Below are 26,633 nucleotides of genomic sequence, written 5' to 3' on the forward strand. Positions count from 1 at the left end.
GAGATGAGCTTCACGTAGGGAGACAGAGAGCTTGATATTTGTGCCTAAGAAGCTGGCTGAACCCAGACGCAGAGAGTGTAAGAAAAAAAGATATTGAGTAACCCAGCAGAAGAGAAAAATAGTCAGTGAGATTGAAATATGGGGGTGGAAAGTTTGCAAGGCACGCTGACATTAGAGGAGCCCATAAAGATGAATAACGGTGAGCTGGCCTCACTGAATCACATCTGTTAGATTACTGCACTGTAGTTGAAAGGAAATCGTCCCCCGAGTCTCTGAGCTGTGTGATTCTCGGGTCACTGAACACACCGGCTTTACCTATGGCTTACTGCATTATGAGCCTGATTTTCTCTATGGCTGAAGCCACAAAACAATGAGGCAGAAGCTTAAAGGATTCAATTAATTCAGCAACAGAAAGCATCTATTAAAAGAGCAAAAGCTTTTGGTGGGGTTTGAATGCCTTAAGTAGACAGTAGACTAAGAGAAAAAAGAAGACAGGTGCGAGGATTCTGCCTCCCTTTCTGCTTCTAATGCTGGGGTGATGCCAGGCGAGCCCCAGATTCTGCCTCTGACAGTGCATTTGCTGTTCCCTCTGCCTGGAACACTCTTCCCCAGATATCAGCATGGCTAACTTCACTTCTTTCAAGTCTTTACTCACTCGTTACCTTCTTAGTGAGACCTTTCCTGGTCCTCCCACCTAAAACAGCAATAGACCCTTCAGTCACACATGTGCACGTATGTAGGCAGGCACGTGCCCACGTGCACGCACACTTCCTACACGTCTTCCCTCCCTTTTTCCCTTTAGCACTTATCACTGCCTAGTACACCAGACATGTTACTTATGTCTTTTATATCCTGCCTACCCTCCCTTTTCTCATCAATGTATTAAACCCCACAAAAGCAAATTTTTGTCTGTTTTGTTGATTGCTGTGTGCTCCAGCACCTAAAGCACGTTGGCTGCATCTCCAGCAGGAGTTCCCCAATGAAACTTTGTTGGGGGGGAGGGTATTAGCGCAAGTAGAGCGCATGCTTAGCATACACAAGGTCCTGGGTTCAATCCCCAGCGCCTCCTCTAGAAACAAAAAAGCAAACCTAACTACCCACCCCCTACTAAAAAAAAAATTTTTTAACTAAAAAATATTTGTTCAACATGGCCCCATGAGAGCAAGCATTCCAGTGTTCATGAATGCTAAGCTAGAATCTTCATCTATCACAGTAATTCAGGTATAACTTACAAATCTAACCACATTCTGTTAACTTGAAAGGGAGGTTAAGAACTTTCTCTAAGGTAATTATTGATTTCATATCAACTCTGCACAGTACAGCCTCTTTTTGCAGAAACATGATCAGGCAATTTACATTCAACACTCAGATAAAGGCATCTGAGTCCTCGGCTGACAACAGGACCGAAATTGACTGATTACAGGATAACACCTGGCTTTCTAAATACAGCACTGCCTTTTTTCAGAAGAGCTCAAAAATAGAGATAAAAGATTTGAAAAAGGTGAGTAAAAACCTTACATATTTCCGTCAGAATACTGGTTCCTTTCTGTATTTACTATCCTAATGTCTAACAAAGAGACCCCTGTAAAACGTTACAGGTCAGGTGCTCTCCACTTTCACTTAGGCCCAAATTAAAGAATCCAAATGAAAGAGCACATCTGTCTTTATGGAATCACATTCTAAACTATCTACCTGTACGTGTTTCTAGGCAACAGTGAAGAGACTCTGAGGATGAGAGGAACCCAGTCGGTATTTTCACTCGTGACGTTACTGACATGTTTCCATAAAACTATAGCTAATTCTCTTTTACAATTACAGATATGTAACTTAGAAAATTAGAAGGCTGACATTAGAAGAAAATTAATGTTACTGGGAGAATGTAGAAACTACAATAACTTGGGTTTTACTCGGAGCAATAAATGATTAGGGTGATAGTAGCTAAATTTCCTCCAGTTTCACTAAAAACTGCTTTCTCTAAACACACACAACTTAGTCAAGACTGTTCCTTGCTGCCGAATGACAGATTACTCAGGCTGGCAACCAAGAGTTTTGGGAAACAAGAGGCAAAGACAATGAAATTCAGAGACAAAAATCTGGTTTATAAAATAAAACTTAAAAAAAAACAAGAACTAAATTACCTATAATCAGAAGTAATTACCAAAATAGCAAGTAGCTGGAAGAGCAAAAAAGAAACTAAGATATTAACCGTATTTCTACTTATTTAAATCTACTTAAATGTTCTGTAATCACAGCCTTGTTAGTTAGTGGTGTTTAACTGAGTCAGTAAAAACTATTAAAGGTCAATAGATTAATACAAATGGTAATTTTTCCTTTGCACTTCAAGCTGAATCTTCTCCAATTCATCCCTTTTAAAATGCACTACAGCCAAGAAAGAACTATCTACTGAGACTTCAGCTGTCATTAAGCTCTTGCCCTCTTTGAAAAGAATACCAGCTCCCTTTAATACCTATAAGAAGCCACCACAGTTACTATTTTCTAGAAGAGAGTAGACTGTTTTCAATATGTAATCATTGAATTCAGGGCAATGATGTACCTTAGAAGATTTTGTACAACATTTCTCTTTTTTTTTAGAGGGCAGAATAATAGTCCTGATGCCTAGAGGAATACTACTTTCCTACAGAAATGAAACTGTAAACCCTATAACAAATGAATGTGAGCAGGTGCTACTCTCAGATCGTCCTATGATCCTGGCAATCACGTGAGAGGTAGAAGATGGGGGAGGTCAAGAAGTCCAAGCCCCTCATGGTGACAGTGGCAGGGTGTGGAGGAGGTCTTTAAACATTACATTTCTCCCAGGTTAGTACTTTCCTTGATGACCTCGCTAAATGGTGCTTTTCCACAAAGGAAGCTTCTTCAACTAGGACAGGGGTCTGAAGTACCATGCAGGTTACAAACTGTTCTGTGCCATTTTATCTAAGATGTAGCAGATTAAAGTTTTAGCTAAGAGGCTCATTTCTGGAAGAACTTGGAAATCCTCTGGTTCCAGGTGCATTCTCTCAGGGAGGGGATGAACATTCTAGAAGAGCAGACCCACATGCAGTGGGTTCTGTGAGCCAAACCTGGCAGGCAGCAAGGTGGGGCTGCTAGCGGGAGGCAGGGAGACAATGCTAAAGCCAGTTTATTTCATCAGACAGTGACATTTCCAACTGCAATTTGAGTTTTGACCCAAGTTGTAAAAGGAGAGAATTTATCCCTGGAAAGAGGGTCAGATGGGTTAATCACTAACATTTCTTCCAACCCTGAGACACAAGAATCCTTGACTCATTCACTCAATAAACATTTGTGAGCCTGTGTACCAGCACACAAAGTAACTCTCAATAAATACCCTTTTTTACACTATAGCCACCGTATTTGTGAAGATTACAATAGAGCAGCAATTTTTGCTGTAGCACAGAGGGCAAAAAGTACAGCCAAGCCTGTAACTTACATAATGGAGCTTGAACTTGCACTCATCTTCAATTTCATCTGCGCTGTCTTCATCAGAAACCTCCCCTTCCTCTGCATCATCTCCAAGGTGATAAGGCAGCTTCTTGCCCTCAAATGACACAAAATGTTCCATTTAAAAATGAAAGTTCAGCAAGAGAGAGGTAGGGGATTAAGAGGTACAAACTACCATGTATAAAATAAGCCACAGGAATACATTGCATAACACATGGAAATACAGCCATTATTTTATAATAACTTTAAATAGAGTATAATCCATAAAAATATTGAATCATTATGCACTTGAAACTAACATAATATTGTAAATCAACTATACTTCAGTTAAAAAAAAGAAAAAATTAAAATTAAAATTCACAACAGCCAAAAGGTAGAAATATCCCAGTGTCTACCAACAGATGAATGGATAAGCAAAATGTGGCATACGCATACAATGAAATATTATTTAGCTTTGAAAAGTAAGGAATTTCTGACGTGCTACAACATGGATGAACAGGCTAAATGAAATAAGACAGTCACAAAAGGACAAGTGTTGTATGATTCCACTTATATAAGGTACCCGGAGTAGCTAAATTGATAGAGACAAGAAGTAAAACAGTGGTTTCCAGGAGGGGATTGGCAGCAAAGATGGGGGGGATTGTTTAATGAGTATGGAGTTTAATGAGTAAGGGGTTGTGCAAGATGAAAAGAATTCTGTACACGGCAACGTGAATGTACTTATTACCAAACTGTACACTTAAAAATGGTTAAAATGGTAAGTTTTATGTTGTGTATATTTTACCACAATTAAAAATAATGTTTAAGAACATAGATATGTGTAACTGAATCACTATGCTGTACACCAGAAACAAACACATTGTAAATCAACTCTCCTTCAATTAAAAATAATTTTTAAAACTTGAAAAATGAAAATAAAATGTATTATCCCTTTGTCAGTCATTACTTCAGACTGACTATAAGGCAGATAGCTTGAATTAGAGGCAAAACAAGGGGGAAAGAGTCTTTCAAGAGAAGTCAGTTTTATTACTTCCAATTACATACAATTAATTTTTACTGTAGCACATGGTGGGTAAAAAACTATGGCTAAGCCTGTAACTTACATAATGGAGCTCGAACTTGCATCTTGTTTATAAATAAAAATCAGACCAGTCTTCTGTTCGAACATTTATGACTCATCTTAATAGGCATAGCCCCACCCCATGTCCTTAGAGCAGCTTCTCCTCCCAAGCAGGTTGAACGCATCCTTCCCCGGTGCTGGCTGTGCCCTCTGCACTGCCCAGGCCCGCCTTCAGGGACGATGCAATGAGACCACTGCCTGGCTGGAGCAGGGCCCTCGTAACCACTCACCAGCATCCACTAGCAATCAGAGGCTTTTAGACAACACGGGGGAATTCTTACAACAAAATGGTAGAAAATCCAACATACAGAATTATATACACATATTAAAGCATGATCTCAATAATGCATAAAAACTCAGGGATCCGGAGGGAACGCTAATGTGAAAAGATACATGCACCCCAACGTTCACAGCAGCACTATATACAATAGCCAAGACATGGAAGCAACCTAAATGTCCATTGACATATGACTGGATAAAGAAGATGTGGTAAATATAAATACAATGGAATACTACTCAGCCATAAAAAGAATAAAATAATGCCATTTGCAGCAACATGGATGGACCTGAAGACTATCATTCTAAGTGAAGTAAGCCAGAAAGAGAAAGGAAAATACCATATTATATTACACATATGTGGAATCTAAAACAAACAAACAAACACTATGAACTCATCTACAAAACAGAAACAGATTCATAGACTTAGTAAACAATCTTATGGTTACCAGGGAAAGAAGGGTGAGAAGAGATAAATGTGGGAGTTTGAGATTTACAAATGTTAGCCACTATATATAAAAATAGATTTTAAAAACAGTTTCTTTTGTATAGCACAGGGTACTGTGTTCAATATCTTGTAATAATCTTTAATGGAAAAAAAATATGAAAATAAATATTTGTATGTATATGCATAACTGGGACATTGTGGTGTATACCAGAAATTGACACATTGTAATTGACTGTACTTCAATTGAAAAAAAAAAGTTACAGAGAACAACAACGAAAAAAAAACTCACGGAAAAACTCCATCAAGAGACACGATCAATTATTAAGAGTAAGAACCTCTGGGTAACAGTATTACAGGTAATGGTTATTTTCTCCTTTTCTACATTTCCCAATTTATATTCAGAAAAAGTACAAGTAAATAAAAAGCAGAAGCGGAAGGGATGGCCCAAGGGCCTGATAAGGGTTTCTAGGGCAGCTAACCATCTGTATCAGTAGAGCATCTTACCGGCAAGCAGAAATTGAATTGCTCCCAGAATCTTTAGTGGGCGGGAGCTGGGGTGCAGAATCCAGCTCTGAGGCTGATGGCCAAGGTCACCATGGTAGGCAGCCTTTAGGAACCCCAATGGTTCCTGCCTCTTGGTTTTCATGCCCTTCTATGACCGCATCACCCTGAGTGTGGACTGGACCTCGTGACCCCCCTTCCAGTGAGAGGAATACAGCAAAACAAAATGTCTAGCATTTTTAGCTTCTCAAAACATAAAGATGGGGAAAATTCCTTAAACATGGAAGAACGGTCACATGCTTGGAAGTCTAAAATAATGACAAATTTCTAACCATCACCTCAGACTACTTCCCAGGCTGACCCTCTCTCAGCTCCAGCTCCAGTGACTTCCAGTCCTCCTGCTCTCCACTCCACGAGTGGCCCCCTCTTTCACACTCTAAATCTGTCCCCCACCTGCTTCTCTCCCTCCATAGGACCACCAGCACAGTCGGGCTGTCAGAGAAATCTCCCCCCTAGTTTTCCTGCACCTTGTGTAATACCCAAAGCTCTTGACCCTGGATGCTTGGCTTAGAGATAGTTTCAAAGCTGATTGAATCACTTGTGTAATGGGAGAAAAAACAAAACAAAACTCGATTAAGGATACTAACTACCATACATAAAATAAACAACAAAGTCTTACTGCATAGCACAGGGAACTAAACTCAATGCCTCGTAATGGTCTATAATGAAAAAGAATATGAAAAGGAATACATGTATATGTGTACATGAATCACTATGCTGTATACCAGTAATTAACACAACATTGTAAATCAGCTATACTGCAATTAAAAAAAAAAAAAGGAATCCAAACTCTTGATTTTAAACCTCTTGGGAGTTTGGATACTTAAACATTTTCTTCAACCTAGAAAAGGGGGGATGGAGGGACAAACTGGGAGCTCAGGATTTGCAGATACTATTATATATAAAACAGATAAACAACAAGGTCCTACTGTACAGCACAGGGAACTATATTCAATATCTTGTAATAACCTATAATGAAAACTAATATGAAAAAGAATACATATATATATAACTGAATCACTGAGCTGTACACCAGAAACTAACAAACACTGTAAACCAACTATACTTCAATTTTTAAAAAATAAGATTACCAAATAAGGAATAGCAACCCTTGAGTGATGCACTTGGTTCTGACACCACAGGAAGGAAAGGAAAGTTTAACCATCATGAACATTTAGTGACGGGCTGGCCTGGCAGCGGCACTGAGCTCCAATCCCCTTCACTTAAGTGTGGCAGCAGGTGAGGGAATAAAGAGAAAGCTGCCATCCCAGAGTATTCACAAGGTGCCCTCATTTTCAGTCTTTTCAAAATCTAATTAAAAGACATTAGGGCCATATTTTCTGCCAAATTTTTCCATATTGCGTGTCCATTTTTTTTTTCTTTTCCCCTTAATCAGGAGGAATTGACCCTGGTGTGTTTTGGCAAGTAATGGTAGCTTTGGTCTCTGCCCAAACATGCTTTTTTAAAAAAATTTTATTTATATTTCATTTTAAAAATTTTGTTGGGGGAGTAATTGGGTTTATTTATTTGTTTCTTAATGGAGATACTGGGGATTGACTCAAGGACCTCATGCACGCTAGGCATGCACTCTACCACTGAGCTGTACCCTCCCCTCTGCTGGTCCTTGAAAGACACTGTATCCAGGCAGAGAGGAAAAGAAAGCAACACTGTTTTTTAATGCCTGTTGTTAATAGTGTTACTCCTAAATTATAAACTTAGGTAGAATTTTATGAACTTCACAGTGGTTTAGTATAAATAAAGAATGACCTAGTTGTCCCCTTCTGATCTACATACTATTATATGCAGGAGTTACGCTCAAGAATGAGATTAAGTCCTCCATGGTGTATGGAAACATAGCAAGAGACAGGAACCATAGCTACCCCTTAGCTTCTAGCTGCCTAAGCCCAGGAGAATGGTAACAACTCTGTTGACACTTCTGGCACATCTGTAAAAGTAAAAGCCTTGGACCAGATAAGGCTTCTTTCAGCAACAAGTCAACAGAAAATTGCTGTTTGTTATTATTTTTGTTCAAAAGCAAATTTTTGTTTACTTTTCAGGATACACACACACACACACACACACACACACACACACACACACAGAGTCAGCCCTCTGTATCCAAAGGTTACTTGACTCCTCAGATGTGAAGGGCTTACTGTACTAGGCCATTTCATACGAGGGACTTCAGCATCGCAGATTTGGAACCAATCCCCTGAGGATACCAAGGAACTACTGTATATATTTGTGTGTGTGTGTGTACGTGTGTGTACACACAGTTGGAAAGTACGTGTGTTATAATAACTAACTTGCTAGTCTCAAAGTGGTAAGTAGTTGTTCAAATGTTGCCTTTTGGACCAGAGATCGCACTGATGCTAAAGAAACTAAGAAAATCAGTTCCCTTGTTGTTGCTTCCAATGGGAATGTGCTGGTACACAAATCTAGGAAATTTCCTTTACAGGAAAATTCAAGGATTTAAAGAAAAAATAGCCTTTCCAAAGGCTACTACTAGCAAGCAGACCTCATCTTCTTTGAAATACCTGCAGCCCGCACCACTGCCTCTCCTTACAAGCGCCTCAGATCTTCCGGCTCCAGTTCAACCTGGTGCCCAGTAGCCCTGGGACATTCTATGCCAAAGCGACTCAAAGTTCAGATATGCACAAGAGATTTAATGAGTTCATATCAAATATTCCTTAAGTCCCACTGTCCAAAGGGAAAGGATTTCAATCAAATGGACTCATTCAGAGTTTAAACTTCTGACTGCTTGGCACATGACCATTTAGGGAACATGGAAAGATTTACAAGGCCTTAAAGGTGACACTCAGCTTTCTAACCCAGAAATCAGTTTTCACTACTACATGACTTTGCTTTAGCAAGACTTCAGGAAAATTCACCTTAAATGTTATCTCTTGCATTATATAATTGAAACCTTTATTCAAAATGCTTTTGCACATACAAATGCCCAGTGTCACTTTGATGGATTTAACCTATAATTCTCATTTAATCGATAGAAAAACAGGTTTTGACCAATTCCAAAGATGATTATCTCTTTCCCATTTGCTGTCCTCAAAGCCCCAGTTAAAGTCTTGCTATGTGAAATTACACTGTTTGACTTTCCTATGCCTCCCCTGTGATATCTGGTTTCTGTGCACACCCATTTTAAGGAAAATATAACCCTGCTTGAATATTAATCCTCTACTCCTCTTTCTTAGGTTTTTAGTCTCAAAGCAATACAAGTATCCAAGATGGTTTTAGTCCAAACACACAAAAGTAACTGGAATTAAGTAAAATCACGTCAGCAATCCGAAAACTCAAGGAGCTGTCTTTCTAGCTCTTCCTTGTATTACCAATATTCATTTCAGGTAGTAAGCTTTCTTCCTCAGAAGATCCGTTTATGAAATGTCATTCTATTCACTTACTGCTCCCCCACATGCAGACAAATCCTGTGGGGCACTATGTCTGAGCCTGGGCTCCTCTTTGAAGTGAGTTATTCTCACTTACATAACCAAGGCTGATCAACCATGAAGCCTTTTTTTGACAGACAGTTATTGGAGCTTGAAATGGGAGAGAAGAATCTGAAAGAAACACTTTCGGATATGGACACGAGGAGCCTCTCTTCCCATGTGGCCTGTGCCTCCCGTACACATGCTTCTCTCCAGCGTGAACGGCTACAGACTGAAATATTCAACACCTGGCTTATAGTATTGATGTTCTCGCTTCATAAAAATAATCCCAGAATACAAGGTCAGTCTGTAAGGAGCCTGTTCTGGAGGGATGACTATAACTAAATTGGAACCAGGTACACACACCCATGTAGACAACCCTTCACCTAGAGACTCTCATTCTCTTGATAAACCAGTTTTTAGTCCTTAAGGGAGAGGGGGGCTTAGTTGGCCATCAATGCCTTTTATTACATTCCTAAGGTAATAATTACCTTCACTAGGATTTTGCCTTTCAGACTTTGAGGGCTCGGAAGCTGCTTGGTCTCTCCGGTGTCCACAGAGGACAAGTCGAGTTTGTCCCGGAATATTCCTTTCAGGTACTGAGCAATCTTCCTTTGCTGCTGGATGCTGCAGTGATTCTCAATAGACAGAATGACCGGGAACCTGAGAGAACAGCAACACATGATGAAGACATCAAGGACAGGCAATTCACGGGGCTTTTGAAAGTCATTCTGTGTTCATTATGTTCTTACAATCCTAGTGGCAGTGGTTGTGAGACGGGTGGGAATTAAAATTATCCTTTTTTTTTTTTTAGATTCTGACTATTTATTGGCTGAATGAATAAATACATGAAACATTTTATCATTTGATCAGTATGCAGCCATTAAAAATGCTTCTTAAATGACAAAGATAAGAGATGCATTAAAAAAAAAAAAACTCCCCTGACCAAATATATTTTATCAGGCAAAATGGCTGAACAAAATACCAATCCATGTGGGATGACTTGGTCTAATTTCTGCATCTCTCTCTCATACACATATCCCCCACATTATATATATTATGCCTGTTTTACAAGAAAAAGATAGAAGTTTAAGAGATAAGAACCAAAGAAAACTTGTGATTTTGTCTCATTTATTCAGAAGTCTAGAAACATCAAAGAGACTACTAACTATTATTAAATGCAGATATTTACTCTAAAAATACGTAACAAGCTTGTAAATTACTATCGAGGATAAAATAACATCATGGAATTTTGTGTTTCATAGCGTCCTATGTCAGGCACTTCAAAACCATTTGGATAGAATTATGTAACAGTCTTTATTTTCAGAAAGGACAAGTCAAGCATTCACTCTCCGCCAGCACTCAGGCTTCTGTGCAGAGAATGCGAGACCCCAGTGCGGTGAGTACCGCACACAGCCTGAGGGACCAGGAGTGCTTACATGACCTTACCTACTCCTCTTCTGATTTTGTTTTTTCCTCAGAATAAGAAATTATTCCAAATTCAGGCTTATTTCCTTTTTTTCTGGCTTTCTATCACAAATCTTCCAAAGTCATAGGAAATATATTTTTTCCAGAATACACAAACCAGTATTTAAATTGCCTAATACAGCCGTGTAGAGAAAAAACTTTGTTTCTGGGCTTGTATGACAGGCACGAGCTCCACAATACGGGCTGTGACCTCTTGAAATTACATTTTATCCTCATTAGTAAACCTGACGCCGGGGGTAATGTAAGAGATAAAACGTTGTGATTGAGGTTGGTCTGGTTACTGGACTCTAATCTGTTTGCTGTTCTGTCCTCACATGGGTTTTACCCCAGAGCATTGGGAAGAGAAAAACAACAAACTAACAACCCTGAGTTGTCTATGCAATCACATCAGGGAGTTGTAGCAATGAATTTTAAAATTATCAATGTGTTTATAAAAAGCCTATTAGCATCTAATGGTGCTTAGTGTAAAGCTGTGCCTCTCAACAGGGGAGGGGCGTGGCTGCAGCACCTCTCCCACAGAGACATATGTCAGTGTCTGAAGACATTTTTGGTGATCACACCAGGGCAGGTGGGGAGGCGGGGGTTGCTCCTGGTATTTAGTGAGTAGAAGTCAAGAACATGGCCCACCATCCTGCAATGCACAAGACAGTTCCCCACAACAAAGAATTATCTGGCCCCAAAAGTCAGTGGTTCCAAGGCTGAGAAAATTTGGTGTAAAGATGCAACTAAAATTTAAGAAAAACACTGAACTTTTAAAATTTGCTAAACAAGCCTTTTAACTGCTTTAATTTGAAGTGCCTTTCTCCTAGGGATTCCCGGATTTGAAGTTAGCACTGTCAAGTCCCCAGAGGATCCTCCAAGGTATACAGATAGCAGGTCTTCTCAACGCGTTACTTCACATATTGGAAAATAAAGGCAAATCACTTCATCAACTTGGCTGATTAGTAGCCATCAAGGTAGGAAAGAGCCATCAGAATTCAGTATTCTTATATGTAGAAAATGCCAGAAACCAAACATGCTATGCAGCAAGTCTCTCTTATTGGAACAGCTCATATTTTAAGCTCATATTTAATTAATGAGAAGACCAAATTATTTAAAATTTTAAAGGCTATTAATGTCTATAAAATTAATTTTATGCAATTGTGGTTTTAATTTGCCTCTTTTAATTTCAAGAATCATTTCTTGAATGTCTAGCATATTGCAGGCACTGGCTGGGCAGTAAAGAATGAATAAGACATAGCTCCATATCAATGAGTTCATGGTCCTCAAGACGTAAAAGAAGGCAAGTAACCAACGATGGTTAGAGGGCGCTGTATGATATGATAGAACTATGCTGTAGAACTATGCTCAGGGTGCTAAGGACAGAGAAAGGGAGCTTCAAATCAGTGGTGATATCACTGAGTTTGCCAGAGGGACAACACCTATGCAGCCCCACGATGAGCAAGAATTTGGCAGGTGGAATGATGGGGACGAGTGTTCAGCCAGAGAGAACGTCATAGGTGAGGGCGGGGAGTTGTGAAAGCACTGTGAGCCCCAGAGACTCCAAAAGACAGTCAATGAAGGCAGACACCGAAATCTCTGCGGACTGATGGTAGCAGAAAATTCTGGAAGAGCAGGAGCAGGAAGAGGTGAGGGGGCATGGGAAGCATGACTGTGTACAACAAGGAGCTTTCAAAGGACTTTAAGAATTAAAACATCTGCTTATATTTTCAGAAAGGAAACTACTGCACCAGTGTGGAGGATGAGCCAAAGGCAATGAAAATGAAGAGAAGGCAATGGAGTCAAAAGATAATTTAGGAAGTAGAATGGACAAGATTAGACTAGCTCAATCTGGAATGACTCCCAATTTCTGGCTAAAGCCACTGGTAAACAGTGCTTCCTGCCTACCCAGAAGGAAATGGCACAAGAGGAAGTTTGGCAGAATGGGGTGCTGAATGCAATTTGGGATGGACGCCCCATGACGGTAGGAGTCTTATCTTTGTTCAGTGTCACAGCTCCCTGCTCCTATCACAGCACGCCCGGCCTAGAGTGGGCACCATTCAATATTGGAATAAATGTCTGAATAAATAATGAAATTTGTGGATTTTGAGGTACCTACGGGATATTCATAAATTTTGACTAAGAATTTCTCTATATATCTCTGAAACTTAGGGAAAACATTCTGGATACATAATTGACAAATAACCAAAAAGTAAACCAAGGGCAACTTACAAAACAGTGACTATTAAAGGAATGAGGAAATGGAATAAAAGACCATAAACCAAAGAAAAAGAGTGAGAAGCCATGGCAGCAGCAGAGAAGAGAATGTCATAAAAGAAGCCAAAAAAAGCAAGTATTGAGGAGAAAATAATCACCATTACCCAATGCCAAGGAGGGGTCAAGTAACTGGGATCAAATAAAAACTCCAGATCCTTAATATATGTAGAACATCCAGCATGCCAGGAAACCAAGATATTGTTATTTTATGGTATTGTAATATGAAACCAATAAGCTATTTAGTAACTTGTGTTTCTAAACTTTACAGATGCTCTGTATGTCCTGGGTTTAGAAATTTTGAGGTCACTCTTCATCAGAACATGCTTCGAGGAGGCAACATTTTGAGTGAAAATGGAGTCAGGAAAAAAGGGAGCACAAGAAAGTGTACACATGGGGCCCATATTCTTTGTTCACAGTGTTTCTTTGGAAGGAAGGAGAGAACCGGGGCAGGAGAAAGGGAGATGAAGACTCCGAGGAGTGTGTGGTTTGGTAGCCGTGGCACGCCAGGCAGGGCTCGGCTCCCTCATGGTGCTCTACTTACTCGTTCTTCACAAAGGCATGCTTGTTGATGGTCTCCACCACGTCCCTGAAGAGGATTTTTGAAGTCAGAGTATAACCATGGTGCACTACGGGCTCCCCGTCGGGGCCATCCCAACAGTCAACTGCCAAAACAGAACATCACATCAACAACCCAAAGTTTCTGGTGTTTCCTGATATTTCTGGAAATATCAGACAAGCATTATTTTAAGTTTATTATTTGAGATTGTATGTATTCTGATCATGACAAAGATTGTCAGACAGGAATGAGTGTTTCGGCATATTTATCAGAATAAGGAATTAATGGACCCAGAGGCCATCATACTAAGTCAGTCAGACAGAGAAAGACAAATACTATACGACATCACTTATATGTGGAATCTTAAAAAATGACACAAACGAACTTACTTATAAAACAGAAAGAGACTTGCAGACACAGAAAATGAACTTACAGTTACCAAAGGGGAAGAGGGGCCAGGAATAAATTCAGAGTATGAGATTAGCAGATACAAACTACTATGTACAGAATAAACAACCAGGTCCTACTGTATAGTACAGGGAACTATATTCAACAGCTTGTAATAACCTATAATGAAAAAGAACATATATATGTGTATATAGCTGGATCACTATGCTGTGCACCAGAAACTAACACAACATTGTTAGTCAACTACGTCTCAATTTAAAAAAGAATAAGAATAATTGTCGCAGCCAAGAGGAGCCTAAGAAGTGATGACTAAACAGAATGTGGCCTCCTGGGTGGGATCCTGGTATAGAAAGAGGACATTAGGGAAAAAAAAAACAAAAGAAACCTGAATGAAAAATAGACTTTGGTCAATAATACTGAAAAAATAAGACTTAAAGATTATAAATGATTTCTTGTGAGTGCTTATAGTTAACAAAGATGTCATATTCACAAGCAGTTTAGCATTTACCAAGAACTCTCATTAGAAACTCAGCTAAATCCAGCCAAGTGTGACCAAGGACAGTGATATTGCTCAACAGTTTGTTTCTCTAATTTTACTTCTTCAGTTTATTATAAAGTCTTTTAAAAAGTCACAATCACCCTCTCAAGTCAGTAACAAGGTTTTTCATCATTGTTCACTTAAACTCAGTGTGTTTCCATTAGGTTTATTTCCATTTTATTAATTCTACAGTACTTTTAAAATAGCATTGACTTCCTAAGTTCAAATCCTCAGGCCCTGCTAAGATTTATGTGAATATGGGCAAATGATTTAATAATTTAAGGTACTGCTTCCCCATCCATAAAAGAAAACTGATAACAAGACTTGAATCATAAGTTTGAGTGATGTATAAGCACATGTGAAGTTGATTACAGTCCTGCGTGGCACACAGAAACGATCACTATTATTGATAATATTGACATTGTTACATCTATGGACACCCCCACTGGCCCAACAGCCTCCCCAGCATCCTCCCTGACTTTGAGTTTGCCTTCTCCTGTTTTAAAGTCTGCCACCAGACTAATTTCTCAAAACACTGCTTTCTCCACGTGACGACTTTGCTCAAAAGCCTACGCAGTGCATAACATAGCATCCAACACATAGCATGTACTCAGCAGATTATTAATAAACATCCTATGGCAGCTCCTGCCTGCTTAACCCCAAGGTCCCTATCTCCGGTGTTAGAGACTGGCTAGCCATTCAGCTAAGCCTGTTTTCTGTCTCGCCCTGGCTCACAGCTGGGCTGTATTTCCCAGCCTTCGCTTGTAGCAGGACATGACCCCTGAAATATGAGCAGAAATGATGTGCATCACTTCCAGGTCCGGTCTAGGAAAGCCTGCCCTACACAGTCATCCGTGCCCTCTTCTCTTCTGCCCTGACTCCAGAAGTCAGGTGCCGAAGACGGCATGGATACAGAGGGGAAGAGCCTGCATTCCGAAATCACTACTGGAAAGATTCGCCCATTAGGAACAGCTATTTTGGGTTTCACATAAGAAATCAACTTCAGTTGTTTTAAGGCACAGAGATTTTAGGGTTAACTGTTAAAGAAACCAGATAATTAATATCCTAGCTCCTGTTTGACACGTCCAACTTACTTTCTCCTACACCCGAACTCAGACTTGTTCTTCCAGTTAGTCCCACTTTCTCACCTACAATCCTACTCCTGTGCCTTTGCTTCTTTCATTTAAGGTCAACTGAGATGCCCTCTTTCACTTTGCTCATCTAAATCCCAATCAGGAATCAAATCCTTGCTCAAGGATTTAGATCCTAAACGAGGATCCCCCATAGAACCCTGCCAGTTCCCATGACTCTGCCCTTCCTTATGAGAGGGGGTCACAAATCCAAATACCAACAAGAACCTAGCCGGTTACAACGATAAGCACAGCAGTCCAACAGGAAATGTGTGTCCAAGTGAGGTAACTACTTCCCACTGCCAATCAACCACTGCCAAGTAGGAATAAGGACATGGGTTGTCAGACCCGAGAAAAGTCAAAAGTCTCTTTCCTTTCTTCTTTCTTCCCTGTCTCTGTCTGTCTTGTGGGGGGGGGGAGAGGAAGGAAGGAGGAAGGAAGGGAGGGAGGGAGGAAGGAAGGAAGGAAGGAAGGAAGGAAAGGAAGAAAGGAAGGAAGGAAGGAAGGAAGGAAGGAAGGAAGGAAGGAAGGAAGGAAGGAAGGAAGAAAGAAAGAAAGAAAGAAAGAAAGAAAGAAAGAAAGAAAGAAAGAAAGAAAGAAAGAAAGAAAGAAAGAAAGAAAGAAAGAAAAGAAAGAAAGAAAAAGAAAGAGGGAAGGGAAGGGAAGGGGAAAAGAAAAAAGTTAGTTCTGTTCTCTTACTAATACAGTTACATATTTCAATTAAACATGGCCTATTAAAACATCCTTAAGGGGGAAAATGGAAAAGGAGAAAGAACTTTCAAGGTTAATACCATAGAGATACTGGAAACAAAGTTTAAGAACAAGTATTTTGGAGTGCTATCATATGGTGTTACACTGTTCCTTTGGGCCTATAAATGGGTCAAATATATAAAGATATCTTCTCAGAAGAGAAACTCCATCTGTCTTTTGACATGTACTTGACATTCTTTAATTTGTCTTTAGATACAGGCGTGGAAAGAACAAACAGATGTTTCAAAAGTATGTAACTTAAACAATATGCTCCAATTTATACCCTTGGGAGAAAAAGGGCATAACATGTTCCTTATAAATGAGCTAATTTCTTTTCAAAAAGAAGGCAAAGTAGAAAGGGCAATGCCACACTGACTTGATTATCATACACACATAAAAATATCTCTTAATAAGAAATAACGCTATTTGCAGCAACATGGTTGGACCTGGAGATCGTCATTCTAAGTGAAGTAAGTGAGAAAGAGAAAGAAAAATGCCATACAATATCACTTATATGTGGAATCTAAAAAAAAAAAAAGGACACAAATGAACTACTTATTATTTATAACTTAGATGATTGATTTCTTGAATATGTGTAAGTACATTTGACTGTTCTTTATGACTGGATTACTGCATTCTGCTGATTCTTATTTTGTGGTTGGCTTTATTCCTTTGACAACTATGTAACTTTAAAAAGCTAAAGCTTTAAAATGTTCTTAGAAGCAATCCAGTATATTGTACATATGTATGTACATGCAATATATTATGTCTGTGCAGTCAAATTGTACCTAATAAAACTGAAAAATGATAAATAAAAATAAATGTGTTAGTCTCTAAAATCATATAGAGAACAAAAAGTGGAGTTACAAATTATTGTCACATTAATACTAACTTTTATAATTGACTATGTTTAAAAAAAAAAAAAAGAAACTACATTGGTCATGAAAGAAGGTGCTCTCTTATACTTACAACACAGGCAGAATATCCACGGTTGAGGATGCTCCTCCCAAAGTTCACTTTTTAGGTCTATTTTATCACTTGTCTGTTAAATGAGGATAACAACACTCTCAAATGGTCCGAACGCGTGGCATCCATAGCCGAGTCCAAACGGCCATGAAGAGCTCCTGAGAGACCTAGTGCTACAACGGGAATGTTGGCAACGCAGAAATCCTCTAACCAATTTCCTAGCCACAAAACAGTCAGGGCTATTTTTCAATCAGACCACACACTCGAGGCCCCCGGAAGCACCCTCACAAACAGGTGGTCAGTTCTGAAGGCCAGCTGCACCGCCACCATGACAGCTTTTCATAATGGAACTTAAAAATGTTCCACCCTGATGGCGCTCCCAGAGCTCACAGGAAAAGTTGTAAACCGATTATACCAGCAATGCAACATCAGTTCCATAATGAGAGTGAAAATCCCCTGGACAGAACACTCATATTTATTAAGCAAACAGGGCTGAAACTCAGGGGAATGGAAGGCCACATTAAAAAAAAAAAAAGTCAATTTGATTTGCTGACAAACCCACTTTGCCAAAAAAAGACTTCTTAGTCTTCCCTAAGACATCGTGTATATCCTGACCGGGGACATTGCTGCAGCTGAACTAATGGAGGTGGAAAATGTGATATTATTAAAACAGAAGCTTCAAAGTAAAGAGATTCTTCAGGTCACAATACCATAAAGAACCTGTCCAGAATCATTACTCTCCATTGCTAAGCACGATACTTGGCAAAAGCTACTTCAGAAGATTATTTGTGGGACCTGAAATTTTCAATCCATGACCTGCTATGTTCCATAAATCAAGCTCCTTAAATCCTAGCTGCAGCTGTGTAAGAATAAAAACAACTTCATCCAGACGCAAGGTAGATAAATTATCACTGGGTGTACACTCATCGGCCCCTCCAAGCTCAAGCTTGAAATGAAAGCTAAGATCTTCAAATTATGGGACTGAAAGAAACCATCAGGAGAGCACGGAAGATCGTGCCATCAGGTTCTAAAGTCTTCAGGATCACCTAGATATTCAGATGCCAGACCTAATGCTGAGCCAAGCAAATGCCTCCTTCTAAAGCCCATCTCCCCTCTGTGCTGTGTGTCGTGCTTTCTAACCTTCCTTATGTGACCTGAGGACCCCCATTTGATCTTCCCTTGGGCTGGTCATGTCATTCAATGCTTGTTCCTCCAATAACCACACAGGCTTCCTGAAAGAGTGGGGGAGTCAGACAACTTGGGTTTAAGTCCCAGCTTCCAAGCTTCCTGGTGTCAGGGCCTTGAGCCACCAACCCTACCCCAAGTTAGGGTGCCTTCTTCAGAAGATTGCTCTACCTTCCTTAATGTTATAAAAATTAAATGGATGAGAATGCACAGACATAGCCAGAATCTAGCCCACAAACGGGGATGAAATCATAGTGGTTTCCTTGTTCCTTCCTACAGTACATTCAAAGCCAAGCTGACAACCATGGTTCCAAACAGAAATGGAGCTAGCACAAAGCTGACCAAGTCTCCCGGAGAAACATAATTCTTCTCAACAAAACCTTCCAGAAACAGCAGCTTGACTTTCACTGTCCAGTCAGAGATTGTTCCAATAGTAAGAATTTCAAGCCAAATAACAGAGGAGGCATTTGCTGATGCAAGCTTGGCGAGGGAGATATTTGAGAGATTGCACAATTTTTAAAATTATACCGTAGCTGTGCATATTCTGAGTTTGTGGGAATGTCTGGAGCAAACAATGCCTTTTAGACAAGGAGGTTCTATTGAGAAGGTACAAAAGAAGGCCCATGTTCAATATCACCTACTGCACACAATTTCTAAAAGTGGAATTTAAAATTAAAAGATCCCTCAAAAAGCTGAAACTAAAAATTATTTGTGCCTTACAATCAATTGTCTTAATCAGGTAACTTTCCTGCTAAATATTCCAGACAAAGCTGGAGAACTAGAAAATCTGATTCAGTAAGGAGCTGATCACAGGAACATGGTTAAGCTTGGGTAGACACTGATTTTGGACAGTGAGAGCAAAAAAGAGAAGACTAGGTACCTGAAAGACCTAAAAAGCAAAAGAAATAGAATATTGGACACAAATAACAAAACTGCAAAGCTGTCGGAGTTGACTATCACTTCATGGCGTCACTAGAAGCCATTTTCCATACTTGGCCTCCAAGAAAATGTCACCATTTAAAGTGGCAGACAACCACCACTCCGAATCCAGGGTGGGTGTGTGCCCCAGGCATCTCTCTGCATGTCAGACTTATAAAACTTGTTGAGTGCTGCGTGAACAAAGGGTTGAATAATGGCTGAGAACAGAATGTCACCTCAAGACCTTTTGTTGCTTGAAAGGTTTTTCTCTATGTGAATATTTTATAAGCATCTTCATTATTCAGTTGCTTAAGCTACTCAATTATCAGTCACTATTGTCAGTAGGTGTTCTTTGCACCTACTGCAAAAATGCCATGTCTTAAACCAGACATACCCAGAGTGCTAAACATGTAGTGGTCCTAATGACTCTGCAATGTAGATAGTTTTCAATACCTGTCCATTTTTAAAAATGCTAATTTACCTTAATAACATTATTGCTACTATTACTACAACATTACATCTTTTACTTTTGTAGCGGAAAATTCTTCATGTCAGAAATTATTTGACAAAGAAAGGCTCCTCCACTTACCAGTATTATTATTCCACTTACCACTGCCCTCCTGCTTTATTTGAATAATTTCCCAAGAACAAAGTGTTACCTAGTGCTGGCTCCTAGTATGCTCCCACCAAAAAGCAATTCCCCTTTGCTCCATGGAATCTCCATTCCATCATAAACAAACTCCCCTTCATCATCAGACTCTTTGGAATTCCTCCTCATCCTCCTTATTGTGGTTCACACCCAGTTTACGTGGAGGACACTGCCTCCTGTCTCCACAGACGCTTTTTTGTAGACATCACAGAACGAGGCGGTCTTTACTGCTACTTTCAAACAATGGTTCTACATTCATAAACAAAGCCCCCCACTTTTAAACCTCCCTTTATCCATCTCTACCTTTCTGGCATCGTCCAAGTGCCTTTTCTATAACATTCTTTTTGTACTTAAATATCTGGTTTACAGTTTTTAATAGCCTACTTTTAATCTTTTAATTTTTTAACTTTTACCCTCACATCAGCATCCTTTGAGTTAAAAGTCCATGGGGCCAATCCACCCAATCTCTTAGCTTCCAGTCCTCAAAGCCAACAACTCCTTGCTTCGCTCTAACCACACTCACCCATGACGCACTCTGGATATAGTCATCACCTGCTACTACAACCAGAATCCCACCTGGTGTTAATAGTTCTCTGTTCTTGTGTTTTGTATATGTGTTGACAACATTCTCCATAGTTCTGGGGGGTGTTTTGTTGTTTTGTTTTGTCTTCTAGTCTCTTAACCTCACTCTGTGGCTCCTTCATTTCCTTTCCTAGTTCATACACCTACTGTTAATTACTTAAAAGAGCTCTCACAAGCAGTTTGAAGATATTTCACATGACCTAGAAATTCAAAGGTTTGGATCAATCCTATCATCTGTCTTCATTGCCCTTATACCTAATCTATTGAGAATGGGGTGGGAGAAGCCTAAACATGCCAATTTTGGATAATGAACAGACTGTTTTGTTAAAGGCTGCTTTTGAAATTAGCGAGGCCTTCCCCAATTTATCTTGTCAACTTCTTTCCTACTGTTTGCTGATCTTAAGCCCCAGCCAGCCTCCGCCCACTCTACACTTAGTGGACAGTGCTCTCTTCTACCATCCTGAGGAAGGAGATGCTTTCAGGCAAGAACACTTCCAAAATCTCCTGTCCTCTATCCCATCTAAAAACAAACCTGTATCTTCATTTCCTCCTCTTCCAAGTCCCAAAACTTTCCCAACCCCGTATCCTCAAGTCTTCTCATGCAGAAAAATGCCAAGTAACTAATCCAGAGCAGATCAGCTAACCGACCATCACCCACTAAAACTATAGAGCAAAGGACACTTGGAACCCTCCAGCTGTCAAATGCAACCAGACTGGATACTTAATCTTTATTTTTCTGTGCATGGGACATTCTTTGACTATTTCATCCCTTAAGTCCAAGTGCCTGCTGTGTGTTAGTTGTCTCCATCAGTCCCCTTGTGCTTTCTACTTCTAAATATTGGATGGCTTAAGTCCTCAGGCCTTGTTCCCTTTTCCAGTCCCCTAAGTGACTCTGCACACTTTCCTGTACGCTTATACACGAAGATCTCTCTAAGTGATCTTGTACACTACCACCTACGAAACTCAGAACTGTGAAAGCTTTATCCTGCTTGGCTCCTTCTGTTGAGTTCAGACATTGTTATCCCACTGACTGATACAAATGTCCACGTACATGTTACAAAGTCACTATATAAACTCAGCTGGTGGAAAACTGAACTGGTTAATGCTCGTCCACTCAGTTCCTCATGAATGTGGGGGCACCGCCATTCATTCAGTCCTTCCCCTCATGCCTTACATCCCTTACTGCTCTCACCAGGTCCTGTTAAGCTCACTTCGTCAGTACCCGTATCATCATTTCTTCCTCACTTAGTCCAAGCTCTTATAGTCCCTCCTTTGAGTCATCTCAACAGCCTTCCCAGCATGCTCCTTGCTCTAATCGGCCCCCTCCAAAACATACATACATAAATGTTTTTTAAATTACCCTCCTACGCTGCTGCCCAAGCAATCTTTCTAAATTGCAAGTCTGGCCATTTCACTATAGGTATTACAACAATTCACTAGACCCTTGTTACCAAAAGCTCAAACTGAAATTCCTCACCACAGAACTCAAAACCCTTTATCACCAACCCACGTCCGCCTCCCCAGCCTTCCTGATTTCTCATTGCGTTTTGCCTCACGTCTTACTCTCCACAGCACTTCTCTACCACAGACACCATTCACCTGGTGAGTTCTCTCACTGCACTACTGTTTTGAATGTTCACTCCTTCTATTATACCCTGAGGTCCTGAAGACAGAAATCGTGTCTTACATCTGTGTCTTCACCCCCAGGAAGCCCCTAGAAATATGGTAAATGTTGACTGATTGACAGACCATTAATTATCTTGAAAACAAATAGTTACCCTGAGCTATTTTTGCCACTGTTTAATCAAAATTTTTTAAAAAATCTTTCTAGGAAAATCTTCATCTTCATCACAATTTTCCAGCAACTGAAAGTGTACTTCGCGACTGCTAGCACACAAGTCTCTCCCTCGTGACTATACTATAAGGAAGAGGTGGAGAGGATTATGAGTTAAGAATGACTTTACAATGAGAAAAAAAATGGCTCTGATTAGTGTGAGTGTATTTTTTTAGGTCTCCATTATTTATACTAGACCTGACTGACTAAAGGACACGTTCATCAACACACACTTGGGCTCAGACACGTACCTTCCACACAGCGACAGCCCTCTTGTAGCACCCGGGCGTACATGTCCACTTTGGACTGAGACAGGAGCTGGTCCCCGGTCAGGTATGTGTTGTGGGAAGAGGCAATGTAGTAGTTGCAAAGGGGCTGATCCATGTCCTGGTACACTTCAAGGTGCAATGGGTTAAATATGTCACAAGCAGGACTACGCATGAAGTTCGTGAAGCCTTTGGAAGAGAGAGAGCGAGTGATGCTCTATAGCTTTAAAGCATCTATACTCAGTTGACTCTAACAAGGACAAAAAAGGCCAAAGTACGTCCATAGTGATCATCTTATTTACCTTCAGGATAGACTTTGCAGGGAACAGTGGGCAATGAATGAGAGATTTGCTTCAGGTCAAATAGACAGTGTCAAAAACTAAAATATGACTTTGGGGAGCAGCAGTTTAAACACAATCCACAGAAAAACAGACCCTCTAAGAATTCTGACGGGGGAGGGAGGAGACTTACTGCAAAGCTATTCAGATACTACTGAACTCAAGCTTTGACTATGCCACGTGACCTGACGGGTGACTGATGCACTGTTAAAGCCGTATATTTATACTAAATGATCACCAGCAATTTGATAGGTTATTAAGCTGATCTGAAAAATAGTATTGTCAGTGCCATGGTTGAGAAGTTAGGCACAGCCTAAATTCAGGGTACAATTCCTTGACTATGAAATTGGTTTGGGAAGATGCTGCCAATTGCTAGCACATCTGATAACTGTGAAAAAGTGCTTAAAATCTGTAGAAAACTCCATCAGGTTTCCTATAGTTTTTCAAAATCATAGTGCCTGGGTAGGAGAGGCATTTATTAATATACCAATAAACACGTGAATGTCCTACCAGCACCTAAGTGGAATGATTATTAGGGTAAATTATTTCAAGTCTTCAAGAATCCGGTGGTAAAACTATCTGTAAATATCCTCTGAAGTGCTGGAGAATGTCTTCATGCCCATCTTTATGGCCACGACTTAGAAGTCATGTTTCATTCCATCTGTCAAGGCCCTACCAAGGAAAGGATTCATTTCTTGGTAAAGAAAGGTCCAAATTAGTTTCTCTTCTCTGGTGGTTTTTAAAATAGTTTTTAGTTATATACATTTTAAATCGTCTCCCTTCAGTTTAATTAGCCTCCATCCCTGGAAGTACACATATGGTATCAAAACCTTCTTGTCCACACAAGCCTGTTTGGGGACACAAGAGGCCAACAAATCAAAATTGGTAAGGTAAGCCATGGCTTTGGATGCTCTTCAGGGCAGTGGAGTGTCCCAGGGGTCTTTCATTAAGATTATCTGTCCTGGCGGGGAGGGTATAGCTCAGTGGTAGAGCACATGCTTAGCATGCACAAGGTCCTGGGTTTAATCCCCATTAATTAATCTCCATTAAAAAAAAAAAAGATTATCAGTCCTGCCTGGGACCTGCTCTCCTCTTGGGTAGCAGCCCACAATTTATTTCCTCACATATTTTAAACACATATAACTTATAGGTACAAGAAGCTATACTCACACTGTATCATTTATATGTAAGATTCTAGTAGGTAGATTCTGCGTGTGTAACAATGGGAAAATTAATTTCTTTAAGCCTCACTTTCCTCAACTATAAAATTAGATAGTTGTATTAATGGAATTTGTGATTCCTACAATCTTTTACCACTACCAACTAGGTGAAACAAGTTAATTTGCTAACATTTTTAAATAAGTATGTTTACATTGAAGTCACTAGTTTCATAGAGTACTTATTTTAGGACAAAATTTCCCTTCATGAAGTTATCAGGATGAGACTATTTCTAAAAAATTAGCCATCTGAGAAAAGTCATCTATCACACACAGTGACATCAAGCTGACTTGCCTGGAGTGGAAAATGCATACTGTCATTGCAACAGTAAGAGAAACAGCAATATCATGGCATCTGTTTTGTAGAAAAGTATGTGTGTGTTGTGGGTTTTATCTGAAGCACCTGTAATTCCAAGGATATCTCCTGATTTCCTTTCCTAAAATTTTTGCTAGAATTTAATTTTGCAAACAGATTGAGAAATGAAAAATTAAGAATATTGGTTATTTTACCTTCTATGCCAAGGACATTTTTTGCCTTATTTTCTTCTGAAACTTCAAATTTCCTTATGACGTCAATACAATAGTCTGTTGTCACATTATTCATCTAAAACAAAACCAAACAATAGTAGAGTACTTTCAGTAAAATGAGATGTTTTCTTCTATGCTGAAAAGGCCTACTGATTTTTTTAAAAGCATTCTTGACACAGTACAAAATGGTTAAATGAGCAGTGTTTGATGTTAGTAGGGTCATAACCACTCAAGCTTTGGAAAATCACTTACGCAATCTCAATACTCCTATACACCTTTCAGATTTAATCAGTGAAACAGTCCTTCAACTACTAGACAAATGTGCTTCATGAAGCAATAAAATTAATAAGCTCAAGTCAATAACCAATGCAAATGCACTGCCAAAAACCCACTCACCAGAAGCTAGTAGCTATTTGCAAAAATAATGCTTTCTACACAAATAGTGAAGTTCGCTAATCATAAATTATACGTAGAAAGAAAATGACTCCCTATCAAGACGGAATGTTCTAGGTAAATCCACTTGTGTGTGTGTATCTACAGATCCTTCCACCAAATCATGAAAGCAGCCTGCCATGCTGATTCAAGAACACAAAGGTTAGCAAAAGAAAATTAAAAAAAAAAAAAAAGTCAGGTGAGGCAGCTAGCTTAACAGAGAACTCTGGAGCAAGAGTGCTTATGTTCAAATCAGCTGGCTCATGTAATTAGCAATGTGATCTTAAATAGGTCACTTACCTCCTCTGTGGCTACCTTATAAAGTAGTTATGAGGATTAAATGAATTAGTATTTGTAAGAACAATATATGGCACCAAAAAAGCAGTATATGCCAATATTACTGAGTTAGTCTCAAGGTGCTGCATGTACATTACTCAGTGCCACTGGGAAAAGCAAACTCTTTGGGAATAATTTCTTTAAATACTAACAGAAAATGTGATATTTTGATCAGAAATCCTTTCAGCTCCACAATCTGTGATACTCAGCTATACTAACAAATAATAATAGAGGAAGCTAACTTATGAGCCAGTACTTTTTATTTCAATGATATTTCTCCAGAAACTCCATTATCTCTTAGGTGCAATACTTATGTTTTAGTGAAATCTAATTCAAACAGTCTATTTAATAGCATTTAACGTTTTGCAGGGGGGAAAAAAGCTGTGTTATGCAGCCTTTTTGTGCATGTTTGAAAGAGCACAGAATGCCTTTTCCCCAAAACCAGCTGCACAATGGCTAATGCATCCTTTGAGTAAATTTTATCATCTTTACGCCATTCAGAGGCCTATGTTACTAGACACCACCCAAAAATGCCATAAATAAATGAAACCACGCTACCTGCAAGGAACTCTCCTGACCCCGTCTGGCTTTGAGCAGCTCACTCACCTGTCTGCTATAAGCCAGAGAGACTTACCACATGCAGTCTAAAAGATAAGTGATTTCTCACAAAATAAAAAGAAGCAAGTTGGTAAAAACTATATGTGCTGTTGAAAGACTGAGTTTACATTGCAATTGTTTGGTTTACAAAGCCATTTGCCCAGAGACGGAGGAGCCCTGAACTAGACTCAGGCAGTCTACCAGAGCCCATGAGAGCCAAGTAATGAAAACAAACAAACAACACCCATCACCCTGGGCTGGAGCTTGCTGCTGCTGAGAACACGTTAACTACCTTCAGATACAAAGCCGAAGGTACTAGCAAAACCCATCACATTTGAAAAGTATTCATTCAGTT

General features: G+C 39.7%; 1 protein-coding gene across 1 annotated transcript in view; it reads right to left on the minus strand.

The window, feature by feature from the left end:
* PLCH1 (phospholipase C eta 1) overlaps positions 1 to 26,633 on the minus strand; it is a 76,567-nt gene that overhangs the window by 38,284 nt on the left and 11,650 nt on the right. The window contains exons 3-7 of the mRNA XM_072959495.1: positions 24,896 to 24,989; positions 22,816 to 23,019; positions 13,590 to 13,710; positions 9,796 to 9,967; positions 3,449 to 3,556 (exon numbers count right to left, since the gene is read on the minus strand). Of these exons, the coding sequence (XP_072815596.1) occupies positions 3,449 to 3,556; positions 9,796 to 9,967; positions 13,590 to 13,710; positions 22,816 to 23,019; positions 24,896 to 24,989 (699 nt within the window). The remainder of the gene's footprint in view (positions 1 to 3,448; positions 3,557 to 9,795; positions 9,968 to 13,589; positions 13,711 to 22,815; positions 23,020 to 24,895; positions 24,990 to 26,633) is intronic.

The sequence above is a fragment of the Vicugna pacos genome, chromosome 1 (assembly GCF_048564905.1).
Source record: "Vicugna pacos chromosome 1, VicPac4, whole genome shotgun sequence".
Classification (NCBI taxonomy): Eukaryota; Metazoa; Chordata; class Mammalia; order Artiodactyla; family Camelidae; genus Vicugna; species Vicugna pacos.